This window comes from Pseudophryne corroboree, chromosome 12 (genome assembly GCF_028390025.1).
Source record: "Pseudophryne corroboree isolate aPseCor3 chromosome 12, aPseCor3.hap2, whole genome shotgun sequence".
Classification (NCBI taxonomy): domain Eukaryota; kingdom Metazoa; phylum Chordata; class Amphibia; order Anura; family Myobatrachidae; genus Pseudophryne; species Pseudophryne corroboree.
In genome coordinates, this window is record NC_086455.1 from 17,265,633 (window position 1) to 17,279,810 (window position 14,178).

The window sequence follows — 14,178 nt, forward strand, 5'->3', positions numbered from 1 at the left end:
AAATACAGATTAAAGATGCATTTTATACAATGAGGATTACTTTCTTGCTGTGGTAAGGTCCTGTCCATCGAGAAATCATGGACATACTAACACTGAGTCATATTAAGAGAAAAATGCTTTATAAATAACATTTTTCCCATGTCGACATGTTGTGTGTCGACCATTTTGGGTCAACCCAGTGACTGTTGACCTTTTCCAGGTCGACTATACGATCCATACCCAGATATTTATTTTAGTTTGAAGGATTGCATTCTTTGATAAATAGGCCCCTATATGACAAACAGCATGTTATTATTACTAATACTGTGTAATAATGCTTGCCTCTGCTATTGTATGTACGGTATACGGCTGATAGTCTCATGTAATATACAGTGTATGACGCTGTCAGCCTTTAGAGGGCATAAGCCAAGTTTATGAAGCCACTGTGATGCAATGACAAGCAGGAAGCCGGAAGACGAGCAAGGCCAGCTGTTTCCTGTCTGTGTGATGATAGTACTATGGTATGAACTACAACGGCTCTATAGGCCGAGCAGAATGCATGGCCCCAATGTAAAAGCCTTGTTTTCTTTTTTCACCTTTCCCAGTAACTGCAGACATTGGGGTCATTTGGGTTGAGAGATATGCCAAGCTTTATGTTCACCAGCAAAAACATAGCAGGTACAATGGAGAGAGTCCGCGTCATCTTCATTCTGTAAAGGAATTAATAAATAGGTTTCACGTTAGGACTCCAATAGGCCTTCAATAACTTATGTGCTTACAGTACCCTATTCATTCTAATACACATTCTAAGTATGAGTACTTTTCCACCAATCAGCTCTCAGATGAAATGTAAACACAGGAAGTCAGCGAGTGGAAAACAGGAAGTGGCTGAAGCGGAGGATGTTTTTTTGTTGAAGACCGTTGTATTTGGGCAGATGGAAGAATTTGGCTTTCGGACAGAAAAATGTCAAGAAAAGTATCTCTAAACCTAAATACAGCCTCATCCAAGCAAAGTCCATATTCACATTTTTGGAATCTTAAGTGTTTTGCAGAGATACATGTCATGATGAGAAATTCAAGGATAGCGCTCATCAATTTGGTCATGTCCCAAGTGCATTCAGAATGCTATTTTTTTATGCATATGTAAACACAAGTAATAATAATACTATAAACAGTCATGCACTTTGTCGACGCATTTCACATGCAGATTATACGGGCTTGATGTGTTCGATGCATTAGCGTGCTTTTGCAATTTTCTAAATAATTTATGGCCTAATTCAGATCTGATGGCAAAAGCAATATCTTTCGCTAATGTACAAAACCATGTGCACTGTAGGTAGGGCAGATATAACATGTGCAGAGTGTTAGATTTGGATGGGTTGTTTTGTTTCTGTGCAGGGTAAATACCGGCTGCTTTATTTTTACGCTGCAATTTAGATTTCAGTTTGAACACACCCCACCCAAATCTAACCCTCTCTGCACATGTTAGATCTGCCCCACCTGCACTGCACATGGTTTTGCCCATTAGAGAAAAAGTTTGCTTTGCGAAGAGGTCTGAAATAGGCCCATAGTTCAACAGGAGTTTGTGTCTTGTGTCTAGTACAGCTCTTCCTGAATAGAGGAAGTTATGTTCAAGCTGAACGTGTACACTTAGATCAAATGTAAAGCTTAACTGCATCTTTTAGGAAACTCCTACGGGGGGCCATTGAGGGGAGGTCCAAGTGGTAAGTGCAGTGGTTGTGGTGACACAATTCACTGTATTATGGTCCAGCCCCCTACTGCGCAACATTTTTATTTGAGGCATCACACAGTAAGAGCAGTACTATATTGACGCATTTCGCCAAATTGTATTACAAAATGCCTGTCCCTACCACTTCAATAGAAGGTCTGGTGGGTTGGGAATGTCTTCTTGGAAGTCTGGGGGAACTGTCCAACATAAGCAAGTCTCCTTGATATTTCGAGAGGGGTGGTAAGTTTGATTAACTTTTGTTAAGGTCATGTGACCATGACTGACCCACATACATACAGCAATTCAATAATTTCAATGTATAGGGTGACCATAGACGCGAAACGCGCATCTCTGAATGATTGTATTAGATTGTGTTGTTCACTTCGCTTGTCACGTATGTAGTTACATTTGTACGATCGCATTCAAAATGATCACATAAGTAAAAATGATTGCACAGTACATGTAAGGCATCTGTACAGGTTGTAACATAGAAATAATGTTATTTTATAAAACACATATTAAACAGAACGTTGTACGGTATATCCAATTTAGCTGCATTTTCCCTTTATTGCATGTGCTGTAACATATATTGGGGTCATGGGTTACCACACAATGGACAGACAGACAAGAGCTACAGAGCACATTCAGATAGATACGAACATGGAATATAATCTCATTTATAACATATAGGGGGAGATGTATCAACCCTCGGAGAGATAAAATAAAGAGGTTGCCCAAAGCAGCAAATCCGCTTCCAACTGTCAGTTCTCGAGCACAGTCTGCGACAGACGCTGATTGGTTGCTATGGGCAACTTCACTTTATCACTCAACAAAGCTCGATACAACTCCCCCTATATTCTTTTCCAAATACATTTGACATAGTTATTTTTCTCTATCAGTTAAAATAAACTGACTTCTGCATCTGGGGCCATTTCCCAGACCCCCTTTTGCAGAGCCGAGAGCCTGTGAGTGGGTTTAATAAAATCCAGCGGGAATCTTGATTCACTTACAGAACCATAAAGATTTGCAAGACTCTTTTTTTTTTTTTTTTTCAAACGGAATCCCAGGAGAGAGACTTTGGCGGGGGCCCTGCGAGTTGATGGGGGATGGTTTCTCGGTGACCTCCTGGATGCTGAGGCCACCCAGTCTAACATAACGGGAGATGATGTGCCTGACCCAGGCAGTGACTAGAATCCATCCTAGAGGCTGTGAATTCCCCATAAGTATAAGAGTTTGGGAGGCAGCCAGGGGGTCCTGAGGATGGGAAAAGAAATCTGGGCTTGGTTGCGGCATCTCATTCTTTCATATGTGTTGGATCTGTGCCCACAGCTTCCAGAGGTGCAGTAAGGAGTGGCGGCCAGGCCCCAGAGTGTGGGAGGACGGCGGCTTAATGATATCCAGGTCCGCTGACTCTGCACTTTCCATCTGACAATAACCATTGTATGCAGAGTTCTCATGCTATTGTTTACAGGCCGGGCATAGTCATATATGAATAGAGATACATGCACACATATAAATAGTACATATGTATGTATACACAGGTTAAGTTGCTGTAAGTACTGGGACTGAGTCGCACGTACCGTAAATCTGATTGCAGCGGGATTTAGCGTTTTCTGCCCACTGCGCATGTGTCACAGGCCGCACGCACATCTTTGCGCACGTGCGCAGGGTCTTGAGTGCTATGCATCTCAGCGGCCGCAAAGTCAGCGTTTCTGGGCAGCAACAATGCATGAAAGAGAACTGCTGCATAGTTGTGTCCTAGCCAGAGTTACCCACTATTCTGATTTGTGTGTATGCGTTCTGGATGCCATATTCTGACAGAACTCCTGCACCTAGCATAGGTTACGTGTAATCGCCAATGTCAATGACGACTGCAGCTCTTGTACAGAAAAAAAGTGGGGGCGACGCGGTCAGATAGTTGCGTACGCATCCATTCGCGTTCAGAGGGGAAGCGCGGTCTGACCTGTGCGTGATATAGAAGGTCAGTTCTCATGTTATTTAGAATCAGAGCCTGCATTTGCTGAGTTACATCCAGGTGGTGAGGTATGGAAACAAAAGGTGGGTGTGACGCATTTAGCACCATCAGGTGAGCAAGGTAAAACGCGTGATGATTTTTTTGCATGGTCAATGTTGCTGCGCATCCCCATCCACCTTGCAGGCAGGTAAGTGTCCTTTCTGTGTATAATATATATTATATATACAAGAACATGGGCCCACTCCTCTGTTAAACCGCCTCTGCTGCACTGTATACTTTCAAGGTATGCAATCTCTGTGGGTGTAAAGGAGGATAGACCAGTGGCATAGCAATAAAGGGTGTGGGGTGCACAAGGGACCCCCACCTTATACCCACTAATGGCAACCAGGTGATATGCTCTGGAAGATGGCGCCAACCCGGAAGATCCAAATATTCTGGCGTTATGCGAGAGCCTTTGCAATATTCTGTGCATCTTTTGAAAATGTCGCTCGTAACATGGCCGCCAGCAGCATATGTGGGAGGGGGAGGGGGGGGGGGGGGGTAGTGGGTGTACATGGGCTACCCCTCCAAGCATTAATAGGCTTCTGGGTAGAATGGAACAATAAGCTCTGCCTAGGGCACAGGTTCTCAAACTCGGTCCTCAGGACCCCAAACAGTGCATGTTTTCAAGGGCTCCTCACAGAATCACAAGGGACATAATTAGCTCCACATGTGGGTGGGTCTTTTAAAATGTGCCAGTAATGAGTACACCTGTGCACCTGCTGTGTGACCTGGGAAATGTGTCAGTGAGTAATGAGTACACCTGTGCACCTGCTGGGTGACCTGGGAAATGTGTCAGTGAGTACTGACTACACCTGTGCACCTGCTGGGTGACCTGGGAAATGTGTCAGTGAGTAATGACTACACCTGTGCTCCTGCTGGGTGACCTGGGAAATGTGTCAGTGAGTAATGAGTACATCTGTGCACCTGGGGTGTGACCTGGGAAATGTGTCAATGAGTAATGACTACACCTGTGCACCTGCTGGGTGACCTGGGAAACGTGTCAGTAAGTAATGACTACACCTGTGCATCTGCTGGGTGACCTGGGAAATGTGTCAGTGAGTAATGAGTACACCAGGCCTGGCCAACCTGTGGCTCTCCAGCTGTTGTAAAACTACAAGTCCCATCATGCCTTGCCACAGTTTTGCTCTTAGGGAATGCTAAAACTATGGCAGGGCATGCTGGGATGTGTAGTTTCACAACATCTGGAGAGCCACAGGTTGGCCAGGCCTGGAGTACACCTTGTGCTCCTGCTGGGTGACCTGGGAAATGTGTCAGTGAGTAATGACTACACCTGTGCACCTGCTGTGTGACCTGGGAAATGTGTCAGTGAGTAATGACTACACCTGTGCACCTGCTGGGTGACCTGGGAAATGTGTCAGTGAGTACTGACTACACCTGTGCACCTGCTGGGTGACCTGGGAAATGTGTCAGTGAGTAATGAGTACATCTGTGCACCTGGGGTGTGACCTGGGAAATGTGTCAATGAGTAATGACTTGATAAAGCTAAATATTTATCTTATATAAAACCCTTTATGAGGTCAAAGAACACTGTACGCTATTTATGTATGGAGTACCGTAAGGGTACGCTCGTTACGTAACAATCGCTTAGCCGTGGTCGAGACGCTCAAGCGTCACTTTCGCTCACGGCAAAGAGATCACAGGCAGGCACGCTATTGGCTGTCGACTAACGTAATGGTTCACTATAGCGTAACGGACGCTGTATCGGGAGCGGGCTGCTCGAGCGATACAGACGCTCGCTAGAATACGCTGTTGGTATCGGGCACACTTATAGGTGAGCGACTACCGTAATGCTACGCTATCAGCGTAGCGGACGCTCGAGACCACGAGGAGATCACGAGCGGCGCAGACGCTCACAATGTTAAACCTTTATATTTAAACCATAAACAATGTAATATGCTGTAAAGCCTTAGTGTAGAGATAGGGTGTAGATGCAACCTAGTGTAACCTTATTAACTTAAAAGCTGTTTGAGCGTCACCGACGCTCTGTGAATACTTAACACTACAAGAAATACACAGATACCTGGGCTTAGGGTCCAACGCCTAATATATATATATTATGAATGATATACTTGCAAAAGAATTAACACAATACAAGTCATACACTACAATATAACATAGACTACCTAACCAGATAACTATACATGAAATACAATACAATACTATTACGTTCAAGGGATTACGAGAGAAAAAGGAGAAGAGAGAGAGAGAGAGAGATATGGCCCATAACAACAAGAAAGACTATATGATTGCGGAGAAAACTTACGCACAAAGGAAACGATCGCATGCGCCTCTGGACATCCAGCTCCCGATTTTCAGCAATGATAACCGTTGAAGAGTGAGCTGGATGTGATCGGCTTGTCTATTTATGCCCCACACACAATACAATTCAATGGTCCCTACAATATCATTGTTCATTGGACACAGGAATTCGGCTTCGCATTATAACAAAAGGTCATAGGTTGATTCATACAGGTGGGCTGTGGCTACTTCTAACTGTTCAGGTGGGTGGGATACTGGGTTTCCCGCCGCATGGCTAAGTAAGAGTAAATAATAGTAAATGGACATAAACTTCTTATGTCCATAACTATTCGCACGAGCGATTAATCCGCTCCAAACCAACACCGGAATATTGCTCTTTAAATGTTCTTCCGATGGATACTAAACACCACTGTATGACTCCTGTTAGACCCTTCGTACAATACAAAGAGGGATCTCCTTGTCCAGGAACATGCTATATTAACTAAACTTTCAGAATCTATCAAAGGGACCATGATCTACAAAATACACTATATGGTGAAAATATGTAACGATTGAGTCGCACGCTACGATCACATAAACTCTACCGTAAATACGCATACCGTGCGCCTGCGGGTGCCCGCGACTGTGAGTATGCGCACGCACGGGAGAGCGTACGCATGCGCAGCGCAGACCTGTGTGAGGTGCAAATATGGCAGTGTGCATAGAGATATTTTTCTGACTTTGACAGTCCACCCTTTGGCAGTCAATAATAACTGCCACCTTCTAAAACATTTCAAAAAGAGAAAAATATATGTCAGGGGTTAATACATTTCCATGGTTGGGTAAGGGAGGAGAGAGGAGAAGGTGTGAAGAGGGTATGACCTAGTGAGATAGCAGAAGCATGTGTGTATGAATCCATGTTTGGGGGGGTCATGTATCATCGTGCCGTACGTGTTTTAAATCAAGCTTCGAGGTATTGCGAAGTATACATTTGAATTCCTTCTTATCCCGTGGTACGGGTCTGTGGATGGGCTGTCAAACTTTACTGAGCTCTTTTCGGATTTTGGTTGTAACAAAATGGGGAGCACATTTTAGTTGATGATACATGAATGGGGGAATATGTGATTGCTGATATCTGTGCCTGTATTCCCTATACTATGTGTGTCATTACCTGGAGGTTGTAGAGATGAAGAAAAGACATAATTACGGTAAATGCAGTGGTATTCTATGTCAGGTAAATGAACATTTGTCGGTTGAAGTCTTGTTCGGTGTCTGTTGAATGCAGTCTTCTTTGTGCTTTTGCCCATAAGGTGCGAGCAAAAGCTTTGTCAATGTCCATAGATTTACAAAAGTGTTGGGCTAGCGTAATTTTAAAATTTCTAGGGAAACTGGGGATCTATGGCAAAGTTCATCAAAAATCTGTGTATCAGGTTGTCAAAACTTCTTCTTTAATCCATCTGTTGTCTGTATATCGGCTCATCAAATTCCTCGTCCAAGTGGGTCTTTTTACCTTGGAGGAAACGGAAAAACAGGTGAAAGAAACGGACCGTAGAAATCGCATTTTCATCACATCATTGTTTCTACATTTGGGTCATAAATCAAATCCATGGGACTTACAGTTTCCTCACTCCTCAGACTCATTACCCTAGTACGACGATTGCACTTCATTAAAGCCTGACCGCATCTAAATATCAAACCAATTGATATGACAACACCTAAGATACATAGGAGAAACTCCCCAACATCCATTATGACTCCTTGAGCCCATTCTCCTAAACCAGAAAACCAATTTCGCGGGTTCAACCATGACACCCAACCAGTCAGCTCATTACCTACAGCAGCAAGAGTGAGATTGTGTCTCCTGCGAAATTCCCACTTCAGTTGGAGAATATCGTCCATCTTTTGGTCTATGACCTCGACCGGGTCCTCGGTGCTATTCGTAATATATGTGCAACATTTCACGCCGTATTGTGTTGCCAGTGTGACACAATATCCGCCTGTCACTGCTGTGAGGTAATTAAGAACCATTCTATGCTGTACCAGTTCTGTTTTATAAGCTTGAAGTTCTCTTCCAGTATACCTAAACGTGTCATCATACATTTCAGTGATATTATCTAACAAATTTGCGAGCGCAGATATGTATTTATAATTCAACACTCCTCTGGCGGTGCGAGTGATGTCTAACGCGATTAGAAACTGAATCCCGGTGGATTCATGGATCATGTCAGAGGCCGGATGCTCTGTTCTTTCTATCAGGTGCCGTTTAACTACGTGCTCGTAATGGGTGTGAGTATAAGGAGTTTGGGCAACACGGTGTATGTCTTTCATTTTGTCATGTGATACAGTCATTACTTCAGGCAGTACTTTTCCAATATAACACAATCCTTCAGAGTTTGGGGCAAGCCACTTATACGCCTTTCTCCCGCATATGAAATATGCATCATCGGGGAGAACATATGGGACGGAGTAGGACATAATCATATTACACACCTTCCATGTGAAATCTCCTAACCCTAATTCTTCCATCTGCTTAGTACACGTATCAGGTTGTACGATATGTGCACAGTATCCTGGTGATACCTCTCCAACTCTCGTAATCCTATTTCCTAAGGTATACCTATACCGGAAAGATTTTCCTCTACTGGCTATGTGGCGTATAAGTTCTGTATCTGTAGGCATTCTATCTGCTCTATGCGAAAAGGTCATGGTTTGGTTACTCCATGACACTTCCCAATTTCCCGGCTTTCGGGGATTGGAGATGTTAAAACATAATAGGGACCTATCCACATGGTATTGGTGGAGCTTCAAACTAGGAGGGCTGGAGATATTAAACCTCCTGTCCACCGGTCTCCCACCACTTAACTCAAGTACCTCCCCTAACGTTAAAGGAAATGGTACTAGCCCTGATTTGCTATGACCTTGAGGTACTTGAGAGCATACCCAACAATCTGTTTTACTTAACACACTACCCACTAAGGAGTGATAGTCACTCAATGGATGCCGGTCCATATGGATATTAAAACTGGATTGGCATTTCTTAATGCACCCATCCTCCACTACGTTGTCACAGAGCCTACAGATACAGTTTTCTTCAGCTAACAATCCTTCACAATTCCTTCTATTGTCAATGCTATCGGATCGTTTTCTGATACTCGCCTTTACTTGTTGGTTAAGTTGTTCTTGGAAAACTACGCCTCCATCTTTATCATCAGAACCCATTCCAGAACCTCTCTCGACCTCCATGGTACTCTCGCCGGAACAGACTGCTCTGATCAACATCATGGTCAACAGGAAAATCCGGATCACAGTCTCTTGGGGCAAGTCCATCTTGTAGGAGGAAACGGAGAAGAATGAGAAGGGGGAAAAAAATAATTTGAGGGAGAGGGGATGGGAAGTTGGAGAAAAAATAAGAATTTACTTACCGATAATTCTATTTCTCGTAGTCCGTAGTGGATGCTGGGGACTCCGTCAGGACCATGGGGGATAGCGGGCTCCGCAGGAGACAGGGCACATCTAAAAAGCTTTTTAGGTCACATGGTGTGTACTGGCTCCTCCCCCTATGACCCTCCTCCAAGCCTCAGTTAGGTACTGTGCCCGGACGAGCGTACACAATAAGGAAGGATCTTGAATCCCGGGTAAGACTCATACCAGCCACACCAATCACACCGTACAACTTGTGATCTGAACCCAGTTAACAGTATGATAACAGAACGAAGTAGCCTCCGAAAAGATGGCTCACAACAATAGTAATAACCCGATTTTTGTAACAATAACTATGTACAAGCATTGCAGACAATCCGCACTTGGGATGGGCGCCCAGCATCCACTACGGACTACGAGAAATAGAATTATCGGTAAGTAAATTCTTATTTTCTCTAACGTCCTAGTGGATGCTGGGGACTCCGTCAGGACCATGGGGATTATACCAAAGCTCCCAAACGGGCGGGAGAGTGCGGATGACTCTGCAGCACCGAATGAGAGAACTCCAGGTCCTCCTTAGCCAGAGTATCAAAATTTGTAAAATTTTACAAACGTGTTCTCCCCTGACCACGTAGCTGCTCGGCAAAGTTGTAATGCCGAGACTCCTCGGGCAGCCGCCCAGGATGAGCCCACCTTCCTTGTGGAATGGGCATCTACATATTTCGTCTGTGGCAGGCCTGCCACAGAATGTGCAAGCTGAATTGTACTACAAATCCAGCGTGCAATAGACTGCTTAGAAGCATGAGCACCCAGCTTGTTGGGTGTATACAGTATAAACAGCAAGTCAGACTTTCTGACTCCAGCCGTCCTAACTATATATATATATATATATATATTTTTAGGGCCCTGACCACGTCTAGTAACTTGGAGTCCTCCAAGTCCCTAGTAGCCGCAGGCACCACAAGAGGTTGTTTCAGGTGAAAACGCTGACACCCCTTCATGAAGAAACTGGAGACGAGTCCCAGTTCTGTCCTGTTCAAATGGAAAATTTTAATATGGGCTTTTGTAAGACAAAGCCGCCCATTCTGACAATCGCCTGGCCGAGGCCAGGGCTAACAACATGGTCACTTCCCATGTGAGATATTTGTCAACAGCATGGTCACTTTCCATGTGAGATATTTCAAATCCACAGATTTGAGCGGTTCAAACCAATATGATTTTAAGAAATCCCAACACTATGTTGAGATCTCACGGTGCCCCTAGGGGCACAAAAAAGCTGTATATGCAATACATCCTTTACAATCTGGACTTCAGGAACAGAAGTCAATTCTTTCTGGAAGAAAATCTACAGGGCCGAAATTTAAATGTTAATGAACCCCAATTTGAGGTCCAAAACACTCCTGTTTTCAGGAAGTGTAGAAATCGACCTAGTTGAATTTCCGTCGTGGAGCCTTCCTGGCCTCACCCACGCAACATATTTTCACCACATGTGGTGATGACGTTGTGCGGTCACCTCCTTCCTGGCTTTGACCAGGGTAGGTATGACCTCTTATGGAATGCCTTTTCCCCTCAGGATCCGGCATTCAACCGCCATGCCGTCAAACGCAGCCGCGGTAAGTCTTGGAATAGACATGGTACTTGCTGAATCAAGTCCCTTCTTAGCTCCCCAGGCCCTTAGTCCTCTGTGAGCATTTCTTGAAGTTCCGGGTACCAAGTCCCTCTTGGCCAATCCGGAGCCACTAGTATAGTTCATACTCCTCTATGTCTTATAATTCTCAATACCCTGGTTATGAGAAACAGAGGAGGGAACACATACACAGACTGGTACACCCACGGTGTTACCAGAACATCCACAGCTATCGCCTGAAGGTCTCATGACCTGGCGGAATACCTGTCCCGTTTTTGTTCGGGCGGGACGCCATCATGTCCACCTTTGGTCTTTGCCAGCGGTCCACAATCATGTTGAAAAACTTCCCTATGAAGTTTCCACTCTCCCGGGTGGAGGTCATGCCTGCTGAGGAAGTCTGCTTCCCAGTCGTCCACTCCCGGAAAGAACACTGCTGACAGTGCTATCACATGATTTTCCGCCTAGCGAAAAATCCTTGCAGTTTTCACTGCCCTCCTGCTTCTTGTGCCGCCCTTCTGTTTACGTGGGCGACTGCCGTGATGTTATCCCACTGGATCAATACCGGCTGACCTTGAAGCAGAGGTCTAGCTAAGTTTAGAGCATTATAAATTTGCTCTAAGCTTATTTATGCGGAGAGAATTCTCCAGACTTAATCACACTTCCCTGGAAATTTTTTCCCTGTGTGACTGTTCCCCAGCCTCTCAGGCTGGCCTCCGTGGTCACCGGCATCCAATCCTGAATGCCGAATCTGCGGCCCTCTAGAAGATGAGCACTCTGTAATCACCACAGGAGAGACACCCTTTTCCTTGGATATAGGGTTATCCGCTGATGCATCTGAGGATGCGATCCGGACCATTTGTCCAGCAGATCCCACTGAAGAGTTCTTGCGGGAAATCTGCCGAATGGAATTGCTTCGTAATAAGCCACCATTTTTACCAGGACTCTTGTGCAATGATGCACTGACACTTTTCCTGGTTTTAGGAGGATCCCGATTAGCTCGGATAACTCCCTGGTTTTCTCCACTGGGAGAAACACGTTTTTCTGGACTGTGTCCAGAATCTTCCCTAGGAACAGTAGACGTGTCGTCGGAAAAAGCTGCGATTTTGGAATATTTAGAATCCACTCGTGCTGTCGTAGAACTACTTAAGATAGTGCTACTCCGACCTCCAACTGTTCTCTGGACCTTGCCCTTATCAGGAAAGCGTCCATGTTTCTTTTAAGAAAAATCATCATTCCGGCCATTACCTTGGTAAAGACCCGGGGCGCCGTGGACCATCCAAACGGCAGCGTCTGAACTGATAGTGACAGTTCTGTACCAAGAACCTGAAGTACCCTTGGTGAGAAGGGCAAATTTGGACCTGTAGGTAAACGTCCCTGATATCCAGTGACATCATATCGTCCCCTTCTTCCTGGTTCGCTATCACTGCTCCGAGTGACTCCATCTTGATTTGAACGCTTGTATGTAAGTGTTCAAATATTTCAGATCTCACCGAGCCGGTTGGCTTCAGTACCACAATATAGTGTGGAATACTACCCCCTTCCTTGTTGTAAGAAGGGTACTTTGATTATCACCTGCTGGGAATACAGCCTGTGAATTGTGTGAGGGGGAGACGTCTCGAATTTCCAATGTACACCTGGGATATTACATGTAGGATCCCGGAGTTCCCTTGCGAGTGTTGCTGAAACTCTTGAGATGACCCCCTACCGCACCTGAGTCCGCTTGTACGGCCCCAGCGTTATGCTGCGGACTTGGCAGAAGCCGTGAGGAGCTTCTGTTCCTGGGAATGAGCTGCTTGCTGCAGTCTTCTTCCCTTTCCTCTCCCCCTGGGCAGATATGACTGGCCTTCGCCCGCCTGCCCGTATGGGGACGAAAGGACTGAGACTGAAAAGACTGTGTCCTTTTCTGCCAATATGTGACTCGGGGTAACAAAAGGTGGATTTTTCAGCTGTTGCCATGGCCACCAGGTCCAATGGACCGCCCCTTTATACGGCAATACTTCCATATGCCGTCTGGAATCTGCCTCACCTGACCACTGTCGTGTCTTCGTCTGGCAGATATGTACATCACATTTACTCTTGATGCCAGAATGCAAATATGCCTCTGCGCATCACACATATATAGAAATGCATCCTTAAAATGCTCTATAGACAATAAAATCCTGTCCCTGTCCAGGGTATCAAAATTTTCAGTCAGGAAATCCGACCAAGCCCCCTCAGCGCTGCACATCCAGGCTGAGGCGATTGCTGGTCGTAGTATAACACCAGTATGTGTGTATATACTGTTATGATATTTTCCAGCTTCCTATCAGCTGGCTCCTTGAGGGCGGCCGTATCTGGAAACGGTAACGCCATGTTTTTTATAAGCGTGTGAGCGCCTTGTCCACCCTAAGGTGTGTTTTCCAACTCGCCCTTACTACTGGCGGGAAAAAGGGTATACCGCCCATAACTTTCTGTCGGAGGAACCCCACGTATCATCACACACTTCATTTAATTTATCTGATTTAGGCAAAACTACAAGTAGTTTTTTCCCACCCTACAAAATACCCTTATTTGTGGTACTTGTGGTATCAGAAATACGTAACACCTCCTTCATTGCCCTTAACATGTAACTTGTGGCCCTAAAGGAAAAATACGTTTGTTTCTTCACCGTCGACACTGGGGTCAGTGTCCGTGTCAGTGTCTGTCGACCGACTGAGGTAAATGGGCGTTTTTACAAGCCCCTGACGGTGTCTGAGACGCCTGGACCGATACTAATTTGTCCGCCGGCTGTCTCATGTCGTCAACCGGCTTGCAGCGTGTTGACATTATCACGTAATTCCATAAGTAAGCCATCCATTCTGGTGTCGACTCCCTAGAGAGTGACATCACCATTACAGGCAATTTTCTCCGTCTCCTCACCAACATTTTCCTCATACATGTCGACACACACGTACCGACCTACAGCACACACATACAGGGAATGCTCTGATAGAGGACAGGACCCACTAGCCCTTTGGGGAGACAGAGGGAGAGTTTGCCAGCACACACCAAAAGCGCCATAATGTATATAACAACCCTAGAAGGTGTTGTTTCTATATATGGGCTCTTAATATATAATTATATCGCCAATTTATGCCCCCCTTCTCTTTAACCCTGTTTCTGTAGTGC

The 14,178-nt window shown here is 45.2% G+C and overlaps 1 protein-coding gene across 2 annotated transcripts in view; it reads right to left on the minus strand.

The window, feature by feature from the left end:
* Positions 1–14,178, minus strand: part of PEAR1 (platelet endothelial aggregation receptor 1) — a 127,223-nt gene that overhangs the window by 48,527 nt on the left and 64,518 nt on the right. For both annotated transcript variants that reach the window (XM_063947116.1, XM_063947115.1), the window contains exon 2: positions 576–689. In XM_063947116.1, coding sequence (XP_063803186.1) covers positions 576–688 — 113 coding nt within the window. In that variant the 5' untranslated portion in view covers position 689. The remainder of the gene's footprint in view (positions 1–575; positions 690–14,178) is intronic.